A 25,464-nucleotide genomic window follows, 5' to 3' on the forward strand; every position below is an offset into this window, starting at 1 on the left:
AGGTTTTAATTTGCCCGTGAAATATCAGCAGAACCATAGTTATTTTGAATAGAATTACAGAAAATGTTGCTATGCAATAAACAACTATGCATTTAAGAATGGTTTTGTTCGTAATAAAACCTACGCTGTTAACTGAATAAATGTGAAAATAATATGCATTAGTCACATATTTTCATGTGGTTATAAACTGAATTTGACAGTGATATGCTGATCAGCATATCAGCAAGTAATGTAGTGTAAATTTTGAAACTTAAAGAATGCTTTTTATTGTATGGTCAGTTTATGGTAAAAAAAATTCCAGAGTAAAACAATACACTAAAGAAATAAAAATATTTAGAAATAAACTGGCACACATTTTTATGAATCATAAAGGTTCAATTATATGTAAAAATTATTGAATTCAGATATCATACATCTCTTTTAAAGAAAATGTTTAGAAAACACATTCTTTCGCTTCATTGTAGTTTTTGTCATCATTAGACTGATGGTTATTGAACTTGATGTACAATTTTACAATAATATACAGTATATTATGGTATATTGTGAATGTTTTAGGCATGTCAATAAATCATAAGGATTTAAGATTTCTGTAAGCTGGAATTTAAGACAAATCTCACAAATTATTCAAGCTTTATTGTTTCAACAGTTAATCACTGAGCAGTTCCATAACCACGTTCTTAATCCACAGAAAAATGTTCTTGGTCTTTAACTCGCAGAAACTAATCCCTGCAGCAGGGCCTATTGTTTTAAAGGGGTCGAGGAAAGCATTAGAAAACAGTGAAGAACGGGCAGCTGGTGTCCTCCTATCTTCCACATGTACAGCCAATAAATCAATATCAAATCTTAAGTGCAGGAAGCCAGATGGCCTTCCTCCAGAGCCAGCTCAGACCCTCTCAGAGCCAGCATGGCTACTGTAAGCCAGGCCCACTGAGAGAGAGCCCTTTGAAGGCTTACACATTCAACACGCAGGCCATGAATGTCTAAAGGGAACAAATAAGCTGTTACGACTCGGCTCAAATCAGTGTTTGTGTTTCTCCCGACATCAAAGACCTGCGACTGTTTGATATGCAGCCCCCACACCTTGATCCAGAGCTGGAACAGGTAACGGGGTGGAGCAGTCCATTGAGGGAAGGAGGAGGGGGGTTGTGAGTTTTCCCTCTCAGCTCTTGCTGAAGGGCGCTTCCACTCAGACAAAGAATTTCTTGGTGCCTCCAACTCCCTACAGAGCAATCAGGCCCTCACACCTTCCTCTGTCTGAGGCTGCAGCGCTCGCTGGGTATCTGATGGTGGTTGGCACCCTCGACGTCTCTGAAGGCCGGAGCTGACTGGTCTGATCACTGGTCCAAAACGTGATCAGATTTTGAGCTTCAAGTCTGTGGCTTATTGCTTAGACACTCAAAGATGAATGCAGAAAATTGTGGGGTACACCTGATTATGGTGGTCTCTTATAGAGAGGTGCTGTAGTTGATTGGCTAATCCTTAAATTAAGATGATCAATATATCAAGTCAAGTCAAGTAGTTTTTTTTTTGTCAATACTGCATATGTACAGGACATACAGAGAATTAAAATAACGTACAGAAAATAAATGTATAAATATAAAAGAATGGGAGGCACTATATGTACAATACAACAGGGACACAAATAGACATACATGAGACTAAAGACAATAGTGCAATAGTGATGATGGGTGATTAAGTGGGAATGACAGTACAAGTATAAACAGAACCCATATAAACATTAGTGCAAATATAGTAGTATAATAGCTTATGGCTGGTAAAGTGAATGAGTGTGTAATGTTCTTAAAAGTGTACAGTTGTAGGGGGAATTAAAGTATAAGTATAATTAATATATCTATTAAATGGCATTGAATTCTAAGAAGCAGTTTCTTTCAGACAGGGATGAAGCCTAGTTGTAGACTATATTTTCTTTTCAATGGAAAATCTCCATTCAAAATGCTGTATTCTCCAAGATTAGGTTTAAACCTGGTCTGGTAGACTGCCCCAAAATGAAGTGTAATAGATTTGATTAAACTTAACCCAATATAAACCTAACTTAAACTAAAACCTACAACCTAAAAGCATCCATAACTCTATTATAATTAATTCAGCTTGTTTATTATTTGTCATCTGTGGACAATCCATTAACCTTATTTTAACATGCCATATTTCAAGAGCTTGTTGCATTCCAATTGCATACTACACACTGATACGAAAAGAAATGTACTATATACAGCTCTGGAAAAAAATTAAGAGACCACTTCAGTTTCTGAATCAGTTTCTCTGATTTGACTTTTTGTTTAAAGGTTTATGTTTGAGTAAAATGAACTTTGTTGTTTTATTCTATAAACTACAGACAACATTTCTCCCAAATTCCAACTAAAAAATATTGTCATATTGTCAACCCTGTTTTTTAATCACAGTTTTCATGCATCTTGGCATGTTCTCCTCAACCAATCTTACACACTGTTTTTGGATAACTTTATGCCTTTACTCCTGTTCAGTTTGGTTTGATGGCTTATGATCATCCATCTTCCTCTTGATTATATTCCAGAGGTTTTTAATTTGGTAAAATTAAGAAACTCATCATTTTTTTAAGTGATTTCTTATTTTTTTCCAGAGCTGTATATCTCCATTACCCCATGTCAAATAATTAATTAACCAGGCCGGTCAAGAAATTATGAAGTAGTCTACATTAGTGTAACACAGACTGTCACACTTTCAAACATGACCCAACAAACCCATCTCAGTTTCTGTGTGGGCTCAGGTTTTAGGTTAAACAGTAGTTTCACTGAATGGCTGTTCGCAGGTCAGTGTGAAATGCCAGTGCTGTGGCGAGGTGTGACCGGGAAGAAGCAGGCCACAGGCTCCTTTGTGCTGCTCTGGGCCTGAATGCGCGGCCCCCATTGTTCCGGGTCGACCGTCCGGCCCCTCAGACTCTCTCTTGTGCTGCTTTGTCTCGAGCCGCGTGACCACTTCCTTCAGCCAGGTCAGGGCAAGGTCGCGACTTTGGAAAGCTGCCTCACGCTGTCTGGCTGTCCAGGAAAAGAGAACAAAAATGGACATGATTTGTTGGTCTGACCCTGAGATCTGCTTAAATCAAAGTGCTTTCCACTTGAGTCTAGAACGTAACATTTGTAGTTATTTGAAGTTATAGAGAAATCAAACACTAACTAACACAAACTGTGAGAAATGACTCGTTAGGTCCAGTTGAGTCGTGACTCGTGTCTGGTGTTTAATGGCGTATTAATTGAATCATTCTGAGAGGCATCACTAGCGAGAGCACTCAGATTTACTGCATTGAGTTAACCTCCCAGTTAACCTTAATGGGGTCAGCTATTTAGTTGTAAAGACAAGGGCCAGTCTGACCTCTTCCCCCCGTCCTGAGGCAGCGGCTGTCTCCCCGGACTGTGCAGAACGAAGCTCTTGCTCTTTCTTGATAAGAAAAAGAAAGAAGAAAAAGAAAGAAAGGCCAGTATGCCATCAGGCATGGTCTTCACAGGCCAGGTTGGCCCAGTACTGCGAAAAAAAAGTCGTAAGTAAAGAAAGAAAAGAGAGAAGAAGAGAAGAGATAGTGCCTGATAAAGATCATCATGGACCTTTGATCCTTGAGGAACTGATAAGATGTTACACAGTGACATGCTGAGTGGATGAGCAGGGCGACATGGCAGGTACAAACAAGCTCGCAGAAGGCCAGAGGTGGGGATGGCTCGGAGCAGACGCAAATAACTGCATAAGAGGAAGAAGGGCTGGTGGGCGGCTGGATAATTGAATGTCAGATTGGAGAGAAAAGTAAATTACAGACTCAACTTTTCCTAAGCAATATTTATCAATTACTTCAGAAAATTGCATTATTTACAATGGCAGTATGGCTAAATCCCATGGCAACAAGACACATTGCTAGAGCTCATGTTTTTCGTGTTTTTTAGGATTAGTAAAGAAAATAAAGGGCAGCTTTTTTCGTCTGTGTGCCAACAAAATCCACATGGGTGGTCCTGTAACATTTTTAGCAGTGGAGGATGCAAAAATGCGCAGGTTTAATTCAGGCTGTGTGAAATCTAGGAACACAGACTAACATTAAAACAGAATCTAAGGGAAGAGAGCACGTATTCCATACTGCTAAAATGAGACTCAAATGTCACAATTAAGCTAATCTAAGAGCCTTGCAAGCACCTTGTGCATCTGTTTTACCAGCACAAAACAAGCCAATTTTTCTTATATCTAAAAGGTCTTTAAATAGACCCTAAGCTCTTCCATGTCAATACCATGTGGACACAGAAGGCTAAGATATCTTGGACTGACACTGGCCAAAATCTCTAGATTTAATATATATTGGAAGAAAAAAAAACATAATTTTATTTGGCCCATTAGCCTACACTACAGCATGTTATAGTCTACATGTGCTCAAGTCTTATATTCATACTTCTGATAACGTATTTAAACTAATGTCATATTAATAGTTAATTTTAAGACAACGAAAAGATGACTGGTATTGGTACTGGCAGATACCCAGAAAGTGGAGAATGTATAAAGTTATATGGTGCTACACAGCATTTATTTGTTTTGTCTTCATAATGCTGCTAATTCTCCTTTTCTTCCAGTTATTGTGACTCAGTACAGTAATTGAACATATTATACTACTCATTCTGCAGGTTGCAATCTGATTATGCTTTGTGCTATAATACTGTCCATGCATTTATGCTATGTTCAGACTGCAGGGAAATTGGATTGTGTTGTCAAATCATATCTGTTGAGATGACTGCCTGCACTGTTATTTGCAGGTGATCAGATTGGATTTGCATGTCTGGACATTACAACCATATTGTATGCACGGTTTGCTGTGGTATCAAGGTTGGCTTTTCTTGGACCCCTGCACTTTCCGCACTCTGGATTAGATTAAGTTGTCTGTTAAATTATAAGTGATACAAAAAAATTGTTTTGAGTGTCTAGAGTGTCCACACTGGGCTGCATCTGTATACATTTGATTGTAATCGCATTTTAAACCTTATCCAAATGTAATTTTGATGCAATCTGGTTGTCCAGACTATCTAAAATCAATCTGTATACAATCTAGATAAGACAAAATTCAGATTTGGGCTGGCAGTCTGAACACATGAGATTAAAGCAAGACAGAACCTTTAGGGAAGCAAGCGCTGATTCCACGCTCTTAAAATGACACTCAAATGTCACAATAAAGCTGGTCGGGGGAGGGCCGTGTCTGAGCACTCCCCAGGCACTGATTTAGGGCCTGCATGTGGAGGCCAGACAGAGCCTAAAGTCGGGGGTGCGAGCGATGCTCTGAAACAGATGCCTTGCTGTCTGGCTCGTGGAGGAGGGGGCCGGACTGAATGGGAAAAGAGGAACGGCCCACCGAGTTAATGTGCCTCCACAGGGCCTCCTATAGCAACAGAGCAGCAATAGAACTCTATTCAGTGCACCTGCAGCCAGTGCCACACGTGTGGGTGTGGGGACTGATAGAGGCCCGGCTGTGTGTCTGTGCTCGTAACCTTAATTTCTTTAGACTGATGACAGTAATCCAGTAAACTGCACTAGGAGAAAGTTATAGACACTTAAGTTGCCAGAGATAATGGAAAGATCATGCAGACTTACGATATCTAATAGCTTGTCTATATAAAAGGTTTTTAAATAGACCCTAAGCCCTGAGGTTATCTTCCAAGTCCACACTTTGAAGACGTCAACACCATGTGGACACAGAAGGCTAAGATAGCTTGGACTGATGCTGGCTCACTAGATTTAATATATATCGGAAGAAATATTAGCCTACAATATAGCACGTTAGAGTGTTTAACGCTAGAACCCAAGTCTGAATATGCTCAAGTTATATACCGTATACACTTTTCTGAGAATGTTAACGTTATTTACATGGATAAGTTATGCTAAATGCATTCAAACTAATTTCATATTAACAGTTTAGTTTAAGACCAGTAAAAGATGACTGGTATTGGTACTGTCAGATACTTAGGGCTGTAGCATTGGTATCAGTTTAATTGTTTGTATTTGAGAGGCAACTGTGCAATGTACAGACTTCACATATGGCTCATATCCATGGACATGTTGCTCAGATAGCTGATCTGATCATTCCTCACTTTTTTATATTTGATACAATTTAAAAAAAATCCCTATGATTACCATTATGGGAAATGAGACATCCCTCATCCCTAGTTGTTGTAGTTGTCCTCATGGGCACAGTTAAACAAATGAGGACTGCAGGACTGCATAGCACTGAGTGCAGTAATAAGGACAGTGTAAGCTAATGGATCATGATGGATTACACTTTGTTTCTACTAATATTCAATCCTGTGATTTTGGCTAGTATTGAACACATACCAATACTGAGACATCAGATAAGTGAGCCCCTATTCAGAGCCATATTAAAAGTTCTTTAAAGAACGTGTATATTTCATGATGAATGGACTAATAGTAATGCTCCAATGTGACTTGGAGCAATATTCTTACATTGACTTCCATTGGATGTTATGAAGGTTTTTCCCTTGTCTTATAAAGTCGCCTTTTTGAAGTAACTTTTTGGGCAGTACTGATGTACAGGAAGGAAGTGTGGTTCTAGAACAAACCATATCTTTATTTATGTCGATGTGTACAAATAGGCTCTGTTTCTCATCATATAGACATCATGGTAAATGACATAGATGCTGCAGCCACAAACCTAGCTGGTTGCTTTAATATGAACATTGTCCAGTATATCTGTCATGTGCCTGACCTGAGCACATTCAAAAATTTCACATAATATCATCACTGTCTAATTAAAAATAAGTATCTCTGTTATTGTTTTACTTAATTTGAACATACACTGTCCCAAACACTCCCGGAGTCTCCAACATAACCTGAAAGCAACTCTTTTTACATAGACTTTCATTGAAAGTTGAAGAGGAATGTGTTATCTCTCTCTTGTAAAGTTGCTGTTATTGAAAGATACATATTTTTCATTGGACAGTGACAATATGCAAAATTAGTAACAAAGAGACATTTAATTGTAGCTCAAAAGGAGGAATCGGCATCATTTCAGTACCTTTATTCTGAACAGTGGAGCTCAGAATCTATCCAAACATCCATCCCTCTATACAGATACTGTACCTCCTCACATCCAGGAGAATAGGCCATAAATCCCCTCTCTCAGACCACAGTGAGGAAGATAAAGCTACACCAGCGCTCCAATTAAAAGGATTAAGATGTTAGGATCTCCATTATCAGCTCTGTCATACAGACATCAAAGAGCGCCTGCAGTGAGAGAGCAGCTGGCCTGCTGGGGTGAGCTGGGTCTCTCTCTCGCTGCTGTTTGTGTTGAGGATGTTTACTGATCCCAGCAAGGACAAACAGGCTCGCTGTTGTTTGGAAGGAGTCCTGCTCAAACAGACAAGCTCGTGAAGATGTTTCGGGCAGGATATCCTCGCTCGGGCTGTAGAAGCATTGTCTTTATACACAAGTCTCAAACATTCCCATCAACAGACAGAGCTGAATACACTAGAGTCTGGATACATTCTGTACAGACAAAACGGTACAGAACTGTTAAACCTTCGAGGATTCGAGGTCTTCAGTACATTTCATTAAGGGACATGTTTGTATTATAATTATGTAGTTTTTTCATACTTTTAAGGGACACAGCTGGGGACATTTTTTAAGGTTTCTTTTAGGAGTTCTTCAATTTTAAACTACGGAGGAGCCATGAAAATGCTTTGAGAAATCTTAAAGAACAGGCTTTTAGAATAAGGGGGTCCTCAAAACACATTACAAGTTTCCCACAGTGTTTTAAATAGAAGAACATGTAAAGGTTTCTCAAAGAATGCATAATTATAGTACCTTTTTCTGACAGTGTAGATTGTAGACCATGCTATAATGTAATTTAGGGTACATTAAGTGCTAAATATTTAACAAATACTTTATGTATCGTTCAATTAAAGTAAAAAAAATGTTAATTGTACAAGGTAAGGGAAAAAAACTCTATGACTCTATCTATTGGACCACATTATTTGTATATATATTTGTATACAAATAATGTATATGGATTATATCATATATCATCACATTTGAAATATATTTTGGAAATACTCTCCATTAATAGCAATTTAAGAATGACTGATTGTTCTTTAATCCTTCCAGACCGTGCATCTATTGCAATGTGCATCTGGTATATTCCTTTTTTTATTTTTGGATGCACACAACATAGATTGAGACATGTTGTCCATCGGAATAGATGTTTACCAGCCAATGAGAGAGCAGCTTAGTCATAGCCATAACATTGAAATAATCAGTACACTTAAAATAATAAGGCCTAGTACACTCCAGCTAAGCAGAGTAAAAGCTCATATAAAAGCTCATATAAAAGCTCATATATAATTCCTTTTATTTGATTTAGAACATTTTCACAGTTTATGAACGTGGAGTTTAAAGTATATTACTTTTTTGTTTTACTTTACAAATACAGTGTATAGCGACAAACTATGAATTTAATACAGTATAGAGTAGGTTATATAGTAAGATGTATAGTAAACTGTAGTTAATTGACAGTGGAAACGTCCCAGAAATTAAAATCTTGGCTAGGGATGATTTTAATGTAGATTTTTTATTGTTATTATAGTGAATATTGCTTTTGAATGCATTACAGACACAAAACAGCTTTTTTTCCATCACTGGAACATAATTTAGGCCCGAAAGGGTTAAACAGTGTTTCTCTTACACCCAAACCTCAATTCCTGCAAAAACACACCACAAGGTGTCGCTCTCAAACACATCTTCAGGCTCAGCATCTGTTGGCAGCTGTGTAAATCTGCAGTCCTCACAGGTGTGCCATTACACAAGCCTACAGTTTGATAAAGAGCTCGGAAAAGCTTACGATCTGTTAATCATTCCACAGAGCCAAGATCTTCTTCTGAACAACACACACAACACCACCACAACATGTCCAAATGTCCAAGTGTCCAAAAAGCTCTGTAAGGCAGAAATGTTCTTATAGAAAACACATTTCAGAATCACAGATAAAAAAAACGTTTGATTGTATTTCCATTAAAAATCTTCCATAGGACAATTTATTTGCAAATAATTGTAAATCAAATGAATTCTTAAGCTGGCATTTCTGCCTCACTTGTCATACTTAGGACCAACTCAGTTACTGAATAGTTTACATTGCTCCTGATGTATAATTACTGGTCAGTAATCATTAAGGTGTAATAAAAGTTACAGAACAAAGGTGCTAAAGTATCTCCACATAATGTAAAGAAGGTTCTACATCACTATATTTTTTTCCAGGAATCACACAAAACATCAAAGCTTTAATTAACATTAACCCTTTAATGACCTGTATTTTTTACTGTGTATCTGAGTAGAACAACCTGAATTAAACTGTCTCTTCAAATTAAAGTTGCCAAAAATGGTTATATATGCAGTGCAACAAAAAAGAGCAAAATCTCCATGGTAAATTATATTCCTTACTTACTTTATTTAGAAATATACTGAATTGTGAGTATTATAATTTGAATATACTCAGAAAACTATACAGCAGCAGTTACTAAAGTACCTTCATCTGAAGTTTACAAAGTTCATTCTGCTGCATGATAATTGCTGCTGTTAAAACAATTCTTTTCTAATTGATCCAACAACAAAAAAACTTGTGGTTATTTTTAAGAAATTATTGTAAAAAGCAGCTTTTATTAATACAGATGTTTCATGAAATTAAAAAATGTTTTTGAATGTTAGGACCTGGAGCTAATTTTACATTATTTTATTTTTGTTTTACATTTACTTACATTAAAGATTTGAAATATTACCTTTTTGGAGAAACAAGGTTTGATTTTAAGAGCAAAGATGTGGTGCATCTAATGTGGTTGGACTCTTTAATAAATTCAGGGGGGGACTGTAAAGGGGGAGGTACTTAAAGTTTTATAAGGTAACATTAGAACTACTGTTATAACTAATGTGTGATGTTGGGTTTGCAACTGCTTTTAATATTTCTGATATTTTTACACTGATTTTATAGGGATACACTTGAAACACCGAAGGAAAAGTGGTGTGGAAAACTCAAATATCGATGGAAATAAAACATTAAACAGTTGACATCACTGTTCAACCAACTAATTACCTGAAAAGAGATGTAAATCGTACTTTTATGTTTTATTTTTAATCTTATGTATATTTTTAACTGGTGATGACATTCCCTTTCACCCCCCCCCCCTACAAAGGCACACTGTTATTGTTACTGGAAACCAAACTAATAGAAATCAACCCTTGAACATGATTTATTTAATTAGCAAATGTCATCTTCTGCGCTTTGGCCCTCAGCACTATAAATCACAATAGAACAAGCCTGGACAGAGTGGTTTTATGAGGCTGGGTGGTGGGGGGACTTCCCTTGCATCCTGCAGGGGGTTGGAAGCTGACACTGCTCGAGTGTCAAAGGCCTTTTAACTGGCAGAGACCCAGGCAATGTCTTATTACTTTATTGGGCATCATTTAGAGAGCTTCTTTACACGCACTTCAAAGAAAGAGCTGGAATCCCAGAGAAGAATCCATGCAAACACAGTTATTATCAAAAAGATTTATTATCTGATCTTCTGTTTAAAGAGATGTTCTGTCTAAAAATAAGAATTATAAGAGAAGCGACGAAGAAGATGCAGTAAAGCTAATTGTAATTCATTTGGTAATTAAATTAATGACTCATAAAACAATTACACACACACAAACTAGCAGAAAAAAAGACTTTTTTCAGACTTTTGACCATTGAACTTGCTTATTACCCTAATTATTCCTGTGGTTGGTGGTATAGAGTGGTTGTATATAGCAGCAGCCTCACAAATCGGAATAAATTAAATTAACCTCTTAACAGGCCAGGATTTTTGTCAATTGTCTGCCTGACATTACACCACTAAACCATTAGGATTTCTATTCAAGCATTACATAAAAAGCTTTCATGTTTAATAAAGAACATTATTTAAAAGCATAATTGTAATTGCAAATGAAAATCTAACAAAATATTTAAGTAAATCTGCTCATGTCAAAATATAATGAATAAAATCATGAAATCTGCTTTTTCCTAAACTTCATTTTAAAATAAATATTTTCCTTAATACAAACCTTTAGCTTTGTTATGTTTGTCTGGTTTTTAAGTCTATTTTCAAACCTGCAGAATTTGGGTTGATTCCTGTTACTGATCTGAAATTATTAAGTGAAGTAAAGAGAAAACAGGCAGCTTCTCCAAGTGTCCTGTAGGAGATTTCAAAGCCCTCACATTTTCAGAATGTAAAAAACTTATTTTACTGCAAAAAAAAGGTTTTGTATCACCTACACCTTTAGCGTGTATCAGGGACAAGGCATTTTAAGGGGATGAATTAAATTAAATTAAATTAATCCTGTCGTGCAGTCATTGTTCACAGCAGTAAATGTAACTGTTATAGTGAAGCTGGTGCTTTAATCCATTATGGCTGGAGGATTTACTTTACTGCAGGGTGTGTCACTCAGACACTCGGGTCTAAAAATACTGATGAAGGCTGAGTTTGTGTATTGTGGTCTGGATGCTCTGGAGATGGTTATCAGGTGTCTTGTTTAAGGACACACTCAGGGCAAAGTGGGTGTCACTGTTTAAGAACTGTATCCAGAAGAAACACTTTTTTTTTTCTCAGGCAAAAAATAATAATAATTAGACAATTCCACAATGATGGGGTGGTAAATTATTTACTAACATTGCTGCAGTTCTTGATATGGTAAATAAATAAAAAAAATATTTTTAAGTATACAGTCACTGAAGAAATTACTTTAAATTAAATTACTTTAATTGGTAACACGTAATTGAATTCGGTAGTTTTTCTAAATGAAGTTAACAAGTTGATTGAACACAGTTATGTTAAGTTATGTCAGCTCAATCTAATTATTTTACTGTTTTCAAATTAAGAGTTTGCATTGATGGAACTAAAATGTTAGCCAAGTCATCTTAAACCATTTAAGAGTAAATAACTTAAATGATTTAAGCTTAAATAACACACTAAGTGTATTAAGTCAGCAGTACTTAATTTATGTTAACATTACTCAAACAACACTCTTTACATCTGAACCTTGAATGCAGGATCCAGTCCTGGATTTTTTAAATATTTGATAGGAGTAATGCAAATACTGCAACTGTTTATTTAACTTCCAGAAAGAATAAAATTCAGGACTGATATGAGATTTAAATTTGCCATGAAACAGGTATTGATGGCGTAATTTTGCAAACATAAATCCACTGTCTGCAGCAGAGAAAGGAACAATATTACAGCCTTTAACACAGCCCAAGCAGATGCACCACCTTATATACTAACATAGAACACATAAGAGATGGTAGACTGGGGGAATAACAATGGGAAAGATGTTTTCCTGATTAATGTTGTACTGTAAAAGCATAAGACTCAAATTAAAGTTACCATATTCCATTTAAATTAATCACTGCAGTCAATATAATTTAAATTAATAAATCCACCTTAACTCAAAATATGCCAAAAAGTTAATCTTATACAAATAAACTATTAATTTCTGAGTTATTTTGATCTAATCAGGTTAAGAGATTGCATGTTACTTACTTGATGAAAGAAGAAGGGCATTTAGAAGTTTAGATGTTCTCATTCAAAATATTATATTACTTCAACTACTACTCAAATACACTTTTTGTGTAAACATTGTGTAAACAAAATCAACAGTAAAAATTGAGGTAATATGTGACAGGGTGGTAAATATTATTCTTAAATAGCTGCAGTTCTTTCCAAGGGTTAATTTCCTGATCTAGCAAGCAAGCCAATTTTCTGGAATACCACTGTCTTTGTATTAATAATGTAAAAATCTTAATAAAAAAATTTAAATATAGAAATATATATTTTGTGTTGTGTCTGGTGGTTGACAGACTCTGTATTGGTGTGTAAAATCAAATGATGTTACTTTCTCTGTGATATGTTATTTAAAGCAGCAGTGCATTATTTTTGGACAACACAAGTTAGTCTGATGGGTGATAAATCAAACTGATGGAGGCACATCAATTCTATTATTTTACTAAAATAATGTTTGTTTTTCAGAAACAGATATATCGTATGTAAACAGAGACACACCATAATCCAGACCAATAATTATTTAAAATAAAAAATGGGCATGAACTAATGAAAAAAGTTTGTATTAAATATTGTTTTACTCTGTATACATTTTTTTTTCAAATGCTAACAAGATCACAGGATTGCCTTACGCTTTGGAAACACACTTTTTTAGCACATTTCTTGTGCTTAATGCATCTTATCAAAAGGTCCATGTTTGGGTGTTTGCTTGTAAATAGTCACCTGATACATATAACCCTGTTTGAAAATGCAAATTAATTCAATTGGAAAAACACACACAGTTCAGAATTCATTCGTTTGAGGTTTAATAACAGGAGTCAGACCTGTTTCATACTATCAGTTGTATAAGTAGTCGTTTACAGTTGGCTGTGTGAGTATCTTACAGGAGGATATGGCATGGCTGGTGCCTGGTTAGTACGATCCTATCTATGAGATTCTAATGGTGAAGGTGAAGCAAAACCTGGTTTATTTAACTGGTTCATTAAATACATCCACTGTGTGTCCCTAAAGCACTTTAAAACACTGTGACACCTGCTATCCCTGTTCAACTTTAGTTAAACTCTTTTTTTTTTACAATTTCTCTGTGTTTTATTTTATTATATACATATATTTATTATATACATTAATATTTTAACAAATAAAATAACTGATAATAAAACTGAACAAATCCACACGCTTACTGTAACCATCAAGAAGAAATGTAGAACCAAGATTCGTACTTTAAACTAACTCACCAAATATTACTATTTTCTTTAAAATAAGAAATTCTTGTTACTTTTTACTCTATGCGTATTTACCTATATTACTCTGTTGTATTTGTAATACAAAGTGTTTAATGTCTAAAACAATTATATTATAATAGTTTTATAAAACTCTAAAAGTTTGGACACACCTCTTCTCATTTAATGTGTTTTTTTGTGTCTTTTTCTAATTTTTCACATTTATTTATAATATAAATAAATATTATTTACTATTGAAGACTATATTAAAGCTATACAGTAACATATACAAGTAGCACATTAATCTTTGAGAACAGACCTGCACACTCTTGGTATTTTAATCTCAGTGTCTTCATGAGGGAGAGTCACCTGGAATAGTTTTCTCAGCGTCTTGAAGGAAGGAGTTTCTGGAGGTGCTGAACAAAAGTTGCTGCTTTTCCTTCACGCTGTGAAGCTCCAGCTCATCCCAATTAAATCACCTCAAATCACCATCTCAGTTCATCAGGTTTAGATCAGGGGATTAATGTGGAGGACTAACCCTTTTTTTACTGTTTACTGCACAATTCCATATGTGTCCCTTAACTGTTTTATGTCTTAATTTAAAGTGTTAACCTACAATGTAGAAAATAAATTAAATAAAGAGAAACATTGAATTAGAAGGTGTGTCCAAACTTTTGACTGGTACAGTATGATCAGATTGTTCATTTAAGGCAATTTATTTATTTATTTATTTAAGTCTGTATTCAGTGAATATAAGTAGTTAGAACTAATTTTTGAATCAGTGAATCGTTCTGTTCATGTGAATCGATTCCGAATTGAATCGAACTTCCCATCACTACTGCCTACCTGCACACGTTTCCTACACGACGTCAGCAGCGCCCGTGGGCTTCGCTCACCGAAACTAACGATATTTAGTCTTTAACTGAACAAAAACAACAAAATTAATACAAAAACTTCCTCAGGTCTCTGTCTGGCGTGTCTGCTCCTGTTATCTCGATGTTTTTGTTGCTCTAAGTGAAGCAGAAGCTCTGAAAGAAGACCTTTTTCAGCTCACCTTTCCAGAGCTTTGTTGGGGGATCGTAGCCACTTCCTGAAAGCCTCTCAGGTAAGGCTGGTTTCGGTGTTTGCTGGCTGAGCTGAGGCTCTACCTGCTCAACAAAAACTATAAAAATACTATAAAATACTGCTGATACGTGTGTACAAATAATGATCACGGTTAAAGTCACTCCTAAGTGTGTGTTTGGTTTGTTTTGGGATAGTTTTGTTCAGGTTTAGTGACACTAAAGGTGACATTTGTCACGGTTGACAGGTAGTTAGGTACTTAGCTAGCTAGCTAGGTACACAGCGTGCTGTGCCTTTGTGTTAGCCTAGCTAGCTAATGCTCAAATAAAAAGTAAAATAATATAATACAAATAAAATAGCTCTTTCTGAGAGTTTTAGAGATAAAATAGAATTTTAATTCTAGTTAGTTGTGACTTTTTAGCTTCTCTGAGCTGACACTGATCAATGATTTATGACCCCAGACTCAAGTGTCAGGTCAATGACTCGGAGAGTTGGGGCCTCATCACTTCTAATACCCTTCATCTGACAATTTGTCAATAATCTGGTTGGGTTTAGCAGGTGCATAACTTTTTGTGAATATGTTTTTAAAGTTATAGTACTGCTACTATAATACTAAGGCCTGGAAAATATACAGTTGTGGCTTTTCATACACATAATACAATGTAATAGTCACATCACAGGACATTCAGTGTCGGGTAAAGCAAAGGAAACTATAAAGTCAATATCATGATACAATTAGCTTTACAAAAGCTTACACAGCTTAAGAGATCCCTTCTCTGATTTTGCTATTCATAGGTATATGTTTGAGTAAAATGAACATTTTCGTATTATTCTATAAATTACAGACAATATTGCTCCCAAGTTCCAAATAAAAATATAGTCATTTAGAGAATTTATTTGCAGAAAATGAGAAATGGCTGAAATAACAAAAAAAGATTCAGAGCTTTCAGACATCAAATAATGCAAAGAAAACAAGTTTATATTCATAAAGTTTTAAAAGTTCAGAAATCAATATTTGCTGGAATAACCTTGTTTTTTTTAATAACAGTTTAATGCATCTTGGCATGTTTTCCTCCTCCAGTCTTACACACTGCTTTTGGATAACTTTATGCCACTCCTGTTGCAAAAATTCTAGCATTTTCGATGGCTGTGATCATCCATCTTCCCCCTTATTATATTTAAGGTTTTGCAATTTGGTAAAATCATAATTTTCTAATATTTTTCTTCAGAGCGGAATTGTGTATGCATTATCTAACAACTGCCTAATATCATTGTTGTACTCCAATAGTCAATGCACAGATGGCATTATTAATATCATGACGTGTTCTGGACAAATCTGTTGAATATTCCTGTATTTAACAGATTTATTTGCTTGTTTATTGCTGTTGTTGAGTTCTGTTATTTGTGACCCTTATTGTAAGGTGTTACCAAATACTTTGCAAATATGATTTTTAGATACTGCTCTGTTGTGGTTTAGTGTTTGTCTAGGTTTCTGTTTAGTTGTTTGTAATATACGGGTTGATCTTGTTCCACCTGCAGTTCAGTGTTTTTGACAGGTCATTTTCCTGCTTACCTGATGGAATAATTTACTGTGTATTTGGCTATTTGTCTTTCTGCAGTTAGTTGTTGTTATGAGATGATCTCAAAATAGCTGTTCACATGAGTTTTATCTTTATTGTGGATCAACATCTGATTTCTATTTTTAGATGTTATTTCAGGTTATTATCAAATATTGTGACAAATCAAATAAATGATCCTCTTTTATTTGCCACATAATTAATCCACTGGCACCATAATTTAAATGTGAAGTAAAATGTGTGAAAGTATGAAATAACTAAAAAAAAAAAAGATGGCCGTTCATAATAGATTTGTAAACAGGCAGTTTAAGCATTGCTATTGCAGTGTGTACGTGTGCAGGCGTCACATTGTAGGCTGTCAGATTCCACATGCCATTCTAGTTAAATCACATGGTACTTTTTTGCTGCTTGATACAAAAGGAAAAACTGCTATGTGCTCATATTCCATGGGAATTATTTATATTATAACATGTTCTTGTAAAATCTATCTTAAAAATAATCTCATGGGCAAGTTGTGCACATATTTAACCTTCCTAGATACACAGTGTCACATGTGTACAGGGAAAACAGCATAGAAGGCATTACCACCCACAGTGGACAGCACAGTGGGCAGTAATTATAGTGATTGGCTGCTTCTGGCTGGAATTGTCCATGTAATTAGTTAAGTGGCATGGCAAAAGTCATGGGACATGATGTTAGTTCCCATCCCGTGACTTCTGGCTTGGCAACATATACAACAAACTCAATGATCTAGGCTGGAATATACACTTTTTACAGCAAATTGATCTACACTGGACGAAAAGGTTTTTTTTCTAATCTATACACTATTTGTTACACACATCTTTATTACAAACATATGTTTTTATTCTTCATAGAAGCAAAAATAAATCTTCTAAGCCTGTTACAGTAGTTACATTATTGACTTATTGTACAATATATGGACATGACCTCAATAACTTTAGCTGACTTAGATATTTTGCGTTAATGTGAATTATCTTGTATTTTGACTTGAAACATATTTTTAATTCCTTTTTGAATATCAAAATATTAAATAAATCAAGATTTCATTGCATTATGCTGTTATTATAGTTATACCAGTGGCATAACTATTAAAACTGGTATAAAATAAATCTTAAAATAAATTATGTTATCGCAATAATTTGTGGAACAAATTTATAAACTGTATATATATATATATATATATATATATATATATATATATATATATATATATATATACACAGTTATATATAGTTATATAATATATAGTTACTTTGACAGGCATTGAATCTTTTGTGGTATCACTCTAAAAAACCTTTGCGGCACCTTAATTTTTAAAGTTAAGGATCATAGAAAGACATTTTCATATTTAGACTGCTTATAGGTTATAATGAGCCTGTTAAAACAACCAGTGTAAAGTTCTTGATACAACAAGTAGCTCATTATTTTTATTTGTATTTTTTTTTTTTGTGATGCTGTTGTTTTCTATTTTTGTGCCATAAATATCATGTATTGTCAAGTTGTTTGAAATTGTTTGTAATTCTTCCACTGTGGGATATGCTCACCCTTTTCCCCCTATTTCACAGTCATGTAAGGAACTCATCGCTCACTTGTTCCAGGTGAACTCAGCGGTGCACGTTTGGACCAGGCGCTGCTGCTGTAGCTCTGCGTGTGTATTCAGTGTGTATGGGTGTGGTGGAGAGAGTGATTCATGGTCTTGGTTCTGGGCGGTCAGACTGGGAGAGCGTTTCAGACTGGGCACTCTCATTTACGTTGATTTACTATTTACTCTATAGGTGGTGGACAGCAGGGTTGTTGAATTATTAGCTTACACCACCTCCCCTTTAAATTGGAGAGCTAGTCTGTATTGACTGTTGGTTTAGAGAATAGACCATGTCCATTGATCCTACCAGACCTGAATACGGAGAAATAAATAGACCATTGTGTACACAAAAAGTTGCGTGTATACATATAATTAAATTGATTGATTGCTTAAGAGGCTCTGATATCACAATATAATGTCGGTTCCTGGTACTTGGGGCTAGATAATAATTCAATATCTATGTATGTTATGATAGAAAATTCTTAAATAAAGATTTTTTTTTTTTTTTTTTTTTTTACCATATTTTAGATGTCACCTGTTACATACATTGACAAATACATTCTCAGAAGTTTATCTGTGGCTTTTGTATTGGTTATAGTGATATCTGAATTCCGAAATACAGCATTTAAAATGCATTTTAAAAAAATTGAATATCATTAAATAGTTACTATATTTCAGTAATTCAGTTCAAAATGTGAAGAATTCCGAAATACAGGTGCATTTAAAATTTTTTTTTGAATATCATTAAAAAGGTTACTTTATTTCAGTAATTCAGTTAAAATAAAGTAACTTTTTGTGAAACTCATATATTATATAGATGTATTACACAGAATGATCTATTTTAATCATTTATTTTTTTATTGTTGATAATTATGGCTTACAGCTAATGAAAACCCAAAAATCAGTGTCTTAGAAAATTTAAATATTATATAAGACTGGACCTTTTGTCAGTGTGGGCAGTGTGCCAAGTCCTGTTGGAAAATGAAATCCCCATCTCCATAAAATTTGTCAGCTGAGGGAAGCATGAAGTGCTGTAAGATTTTTATCTCTGCCAGCAACCTTTATAGAGATGCGGATTTCATTTTCCAACAGGACTTGGCCCACTTCCCACACTGCCAAAAGTACCAATTGGTCTTATATAATATTTACATTTTCTGATGCATAGATTTTTGGGTTTTCATTGGCTGTAAGCCATAATCACCAACAATAAAAGAAATAAACACTTAAAATAGATCTCTCTGTGTGTAATACATCTATATAAATAAAGTAACTTTTCAATGATATTATATTTTTTGGAGACACACCTGTATATGTATAAGGTGTATAATTATATATAAGTTATAAATTATGGCCAAATTGTCTAGCCCTACTGGTAGTACAGGGTATCAAACATTATAACTATGACATTTAGGTCTAGAAAAATGTTACCTTATCCTTATTAATTGCCAATAAATTAATTGTGATGTGGATTATGGTGGTAAGTTACACAATCTTTTTGTAAAAAAACATATTGTCCCATTAGATACATTGCTAACACGATTTGTTTATGGATGACCGCTTACTTGCTGCTGAATTTTGTGTATGATACATGGATTTGCCCAATTTAACAGTGCTGTACTTTGAGGAAATTGTCCGATACCCTTACATTAACAGTATTAAGGTACTAACATTTCCATCTGTCCTTATTGATCAGTATTTGCTGAGTGCTAGGCTTGACCGAAGTGTATCCTTGAGAGCCACTGTATCATAAAATGCTGCATTAGTAGCAAGGGGCCACTGGTGCAGCTGTAAACACCCTCTCCGCTTTATTAGCTGTTCCCAAGAGCAGGCCTATCCATCTTAACCAGGGTCACTGCTACCACTGCTACTGTTATAGGCAGAGACACCAGCAGTACACACTGTACATCCAGCCTATAGAGTACAGAGAGACCTTTAAGGTTAAGCTGTAGATCAATTTCTAACAGTTTCCTCCAACTCCAGCACTACTACAGTATATAATACTTAAAGATGCAGTTATTGCTGACACATACATTCACTCAGCTTATGTAATCTTTAAAGAAAAAACATTGCCAGTATAATGGGATGCTTTGGAGCAGTAGCATATGAGCACAAGGTCACCATGACCAATGTCAGATGTTGTCTAGAGGGTATAAAGCCCTCAGCTCTGGAATGAGGAACAGTGGAATTGTGTATGTTGGAGTGATGGAGTACCTGTGGGATGAGATGTAGTGGAGTCTGGCACCTAGAACTGATTATCCAGCATCAGTATCTGTCCTCAGAAATGGTCTTGTGGCTGAGTGCAACCAGATCCTTTAGGCCATATTCCAGTAGTTAGTATGAAGCGTTCCTAGATAGGGCTGGTTATTGCCTTAAAATTTTCTATACCGATCCTGGTGCAGTACCTTGAATTCCATATCGATACAGAAATGCTATTTTTTTTCTATACCTTTCTCTAAATTGCAACCAAAAAATACAAAAAGCAATAATTATTCTCACTCAGTACATGAGTAATCTCATACTGTCACCATGAGAGGCTACCATACTTTTGGATCTTGTTGGAACAAACAAACAGTGAGCATGTTTTTGGCACTTTATTTAGAAAAAATCAGCAGAATTACTTAAACCGCAAGTGCTTAAACTGCAAATATTTTTTTTCTGAAGCATATTACTGGATGCATTTTAGTTTTTAAGAGTTCTTTTAAAGAAATGTCAGCATTAGATTGGAAAAAAATTAAATGATATTTATATTAGTGGTGTCAATCACTTAAAAATGAATTTAAATCATGTTTCACTTTGTAGAGAGAGAGAGGAAGACAGAGCGAGTGGTTGAGTGACAGAGTGCACAAGAGAGAAGGAGAGACAGAACGAATGAAGGCGAGCGAGGGATTTTAGCACAGCGGCAGTGTGTGGACAATTTGTATGATCTGCGTTTCTTTGAATTTTGATACCCAGCCCTATTTCTAGAACAGTAGCCGCTGCTACAACAGCAAATTTGGCACATATTAACCAGCTTTTACACTTGATTGGTTTATTCTTGATTTTTGCTCCCAATTGGTTATAATATGCTAGTAATAATAATTACTCTCAGGAAACATGCTAGCTATAGGATAAGGCTTAATTGGTAACACTCTAAATCCAAAGCATAGTGTGGAATTGTGAAACTGCAGACTGCAAAGTGCTCCTAATTAATAAGCTATAGGGCACCTTTCTGTTTGCAAATAATCTTACATGCCAAAAGTCATGGGATTATAAATTGATCATGAAGTGTAACCCAGAAATATGATATAGAAAGCATTACTAACCTCAGTGGACAGCATAGCAATGATAGATGGTAATGATAGTGACCAATGGTGTCTGGCTAGTATTGTGCATACGTGCAGCGTTCTTTACCTGCCATGGGACATAGGTGCAAGTCCCATGACTTTTGGCATGATGTTGATGTCAGCACTTAGTGCACAATAGTAGATGATTCCATAGTTTTAAATAAATAGTTAAATAAAGATATTGCAATTCACATATACATGAAATATGATATATTATTACCAGTTATATATAGATATTTTAAAACTGATCAGGAAGCATTATTATATAGTTTATTGTGATATTTCTGCAGTCGTTAATTATTTGTGTAGGTTGTCCCAGCATATTCTATATATACACTTAGGAGTAAAGACATAGACCATAGCGGATCTCCTATAGGTTGTGTTGTTTATGTGCAATTTGACCTTTTTGAACTTTGAATGGGTATGTCTGTATTTTTCCATAATTTTATATGGTTACAATTTTCCAAGATGTCTCTCAGCCGTATCTTTTACAGTGTAGCTGCTGGAATAAAGAAAAAGGACACAGATAGGGAAAAGACTGTCCCGCTTGACCTCAGACAGCGTATTTACATATCTCTGTCTTGGACACACCAGCACGCTCCCAGAGCGCGGTGTAATTGGTCAGCGGTGGTGACGGCTTCCTGGAATGCGCTGCCTGGACTTGTGCGCCATCAGCACATAAACTCCCCCTTCTTCTTTCCTCTTGTGCGCGCACACACACTCACACATACACCCACACACACACACACACACACACACACACACACACACACACACGTACACACAAACTGCTGCTTCAACTCCTCCTCCTGAGCCCGTATGGCCAGACACTGAACACCTCTCTCCACTTCACTGATCTCTCTCCCAGCCAGTCACACGGTTCTCTCTGCCTGTGTGTGTACGTTTATACACACACACACACACACACACACACACACACACGCGTGCGCGTTTACACACACGCCGGTGTACACACACACACATGCCGGTGGAGATGAAGGAGTTTGGTTTCGGTCAGGCAGGAGGCAGCCAGCCCAGCTGTTGAGTTTGAATTTCTCTTTGCATGCAGGGGCTGCTGGGAGTTGACCGTCTCCACTGTCCGCCAGCATCTGAGGTGGGTTGAAGATGAATGACAGATGAGATTTGTTTACTGTGTGTGTGTGTGTGTGTGTGTGTGTAGGGCTTGTTTGAAGTTTTAAAGGAGCAGTCGTGTTCAGTGTGTTGTGTTGACGCGAATCAAGGTTCTTGTTTTTGAATAGTTTGAGAGTTTTAGGTCTTGCGGTTTTGATTTTTTCCTTAAACCGTTAATGCATGCTATCTATGCTTTATTAAGTTTGTAAAGGTTCTCTTTACAAACTTATATTTATGGATTTTTGACTACATTATTAATTTTATGATTTGGTGTATGCTGTCTGAGAGTATATCGCATATTGTACACAATATATTTGCCCTAAAAATGTATTTTATTGTGAAACATTGTATTGTTCTTTTAGGACCATTTGATGGCACTGATATAATAAATGATGATAAAAGAATAGCACAGAAATGAATTTGCTCCATATTCATGCATTGGAATTGGAAAAAAAAGGATAGAATAAATAAAACATAAATAAAATGAAAACACAAGTTGATATTTTAGCATTTTAGCCTAAGTCATTAATGTAGTTATTATGACAAGCCTAGGTATACGTGTGGTACCATATACAATGGATGAATGTCCAGTTCAGTGAAGGGGGTCAGTCCTGCCTTTCACCCCCAATGATTCCTGGTAAGCTCTGAACCCTCTGTGACCCCGACCAAGAAAAAGAAACAGAAACGAGGCTGAATTGATGGGTGGACTATTGCTTTTGTTGTTTTTGGGACCTTCTACTACACACTATAGAAAAGGGTTGTTCAAGCAAACTCAGCTGTCTGTATAAGAGTGTATAACCATGATGTTAAAGTAGGAAATATTGATATATTAAAGTATTGCAATATTATGTTTTGCAATATGGTATCAATTCTCAAAAACACAGTCTTGCTTTTTTTAATCAGTAGTTTACCTGTAAATATTGGTGGCAGACCGTGATTAGTTTTGTGTTGTGTTGTCTTCAGATTTCACTGTTTTGATGGAATACAAAAAATGTATTAAATCTAGTCAGCTAACTCCTATTCAGTACTTTATGCATTGAAATTTTGTAGGAAATGGAAATAGTTTTGTATTATTGTGTCCCATGACTTTTGTCATGACCCATGTAAGCTAAAAAAAATGCTGAACTGACCTGTGGGATATGTGTATAGGGTCTCCTTCATTGAATGTGGATGAGATTTCTGGCACTTGTCTATTCACACGGTCAATCCTAGCCAGAAGTCGCCGGTCACGATCATTAGCACCCACTGCATGTGCTGTACACTGCAGGTGGTACAGCCTCACTCACTAGAAAACACCTCAAAACGTATAGAGCCATGGCCATTTCCGAGTTGTCTTCTGAGGTAACAATTAATAACTTTACGTTACATACTGCCACACACCTATGACTTTGTGCATGTCTGTGTAGAAGCTTATGTTTTTGGCTTTTTATTACTAAACTTAATTATTTAGTCCTTTTTAAACAGCACAATCTGGTAACGTTTTGTCTCAGAAGCTGCAGTATTTAGAAGTTATTTACTCCACATTCTTCAGCTCAGTGAGTGTGATAAGAGTGGCAGTTTAGGGAGTTTTTGCTGCACAATCTTTTCTTATTGTAGGTGGAATTAGTAGCGATTAGGACCTTCACAGAGGGAAGTAGCCTACTGTTGATTGGCCACGAGGGGCTCATTAGTGAGATGGCTGGAATTTTTTGGCACGGGTCACCCTCAGGTTCTCGTTTTCACCTAATTCCCATTAGGTGAGTTTTGACTGTTGTTCACAGATCATTTTGTGGAGCTTAACCCCTTTTAATGAAGTGAGGAGCGACACTCGGCCGAGTCAGGAACCTACAGGGCTACAGAGGAAACTTGGGAGCGCAGGATACAGCTGCGGCTCTTTCTCCCTCCAGCATATTGTTGCTTTGTTGCTGTGAAGTGAATTTGTGTCATTTCCTGTATAGCCAGCCCAGCACAAGCCAAAAAAAGAAAGTACCCCCACCAGTACTATTTTTTTTACGCTCATTTTTTCCTCTTTGTTCTCTTTTCCAGCAGGAATGCGAGATGAGGAGGCCAAGGGAACGGATGTCTCTTTCTTTCTTCACTGAACTGAAAATAGCTCGTCTTCACAGCGTTTGTGTCTAATGAAGAACTGGAGAAGCATTCTGGGTCGAGCAGAGGATAAACATAGACTGTAGACATCTCCCGCACACATTGAATCAACAACCATGACAGAGCAGAAGGCGCTGGCACCAGCGGCCGGCCTAACTTGGGCACGGGTGTGTAAGGAGTGTGGCCAAGGCCACGAAGGCCAGGACAGCCATTTGTACGAGTACCAAGACGATGTGGACGATGAGCTGGTGTGCCACATCTGCCTGCAGCCCCTGCTGCAGCCCATGGACACCCCGTGCGGACACACGTACTGCTATCAGTGCCTCAGCAGCTTCCTGCGAGACCAGGACTTCTGCCCCGTGGACCGGCAGCGGCTCCAGCTGCAGCAGTGCCGCTCCTCCAGCCTGCTGGTTCGCAACCTCTTGGACAAGCTGACCGTGCTGTGCCCTTTCCACAGCGAGTGTCAGCAGAGCATGCAGCGCTGCGAGCTGGAGCCTCACCTGCACAACAGGTCGGTGCAAAAGGCCAAACACAAGTTAGATGTATTTATTATAAATCAATTCTTCACTATTACAGAACAAACAGAGTATACAAGCTGGGAACTAATACTGGGGATCCACCAAAATGAGAATGGTGGGCTGATTACAAGATTTGCAGTCTTTGTGTTTTTAACAATGCATTTCAATTAATATTACAGAATATGTAGCATTTATTTGCAGGACAATTAATATAGGCAAGAATAGACGTGCCACAGTTCATTAAATAGCAATATGTAACTTCTTGATCTTAAAGTGTTCCCTCAAGAGGCTGCTTGGGAATGCCTACACTTCTATAAGTTGTAAGGTGTTATCTTGTGAGTGTAGTTGAATA

The 25,464-nt window shown here is 36.4% G+C and overlaps 1 protein-coding gene across 8 annotated transcripts in view; it reads left to right on the forward strand.

Annotated features, from left to right (window-relative positions):
- Positions 1-25,464, forward strand: part of lnx2b (ligand of numb-protein X 2b) — a 56,744-nt gene that overhangs the window by 9,195 nt on the left and 22,085 nt on the right. The window contains exons 1-3 of one of the 8 annotated variants that reach the window (XM_049483839.1): positions 14,659-14,918; positions 22,448-22,492; positions 24,535-25,105. In XM_049483839.1, the coding sequence (XP_049339796.1) occupies positions 24,711-25,105 (395 nt within the window). In that variant the 5' untranslated portion in view covers positions 14,659-14,918; positions 22,448-22,492; positions 24,535-24,710. Of the gene's footprint in view, positions 1-14,658; positions 14,919-22,198; positions 22,493-24,534; positions 25,106-25,464 lie in introns of those variants that run through there. The other 7 variants (XM_049483838.1, XM_049483836.1, XM_049483837.1 and 4 more) reach the window with 7 other exon arrangements.

This window comes from Astyanax mexicanus, chromosome 10 (genome assembly GCF_023375975.1).
Source record: "Astyanax mexicanus isolate ESR-SI-001 chromosome 10, AstMex3_surface, whole genome shotgun sequence".
NCBI classification, from domain to species: domain Eukaryota; kingdom Metazoa; phylum Chordata; class Actinopteri; order Characiformes; family Acestrorhamphidae; genus Astyanax; species Astyanax mexicanus.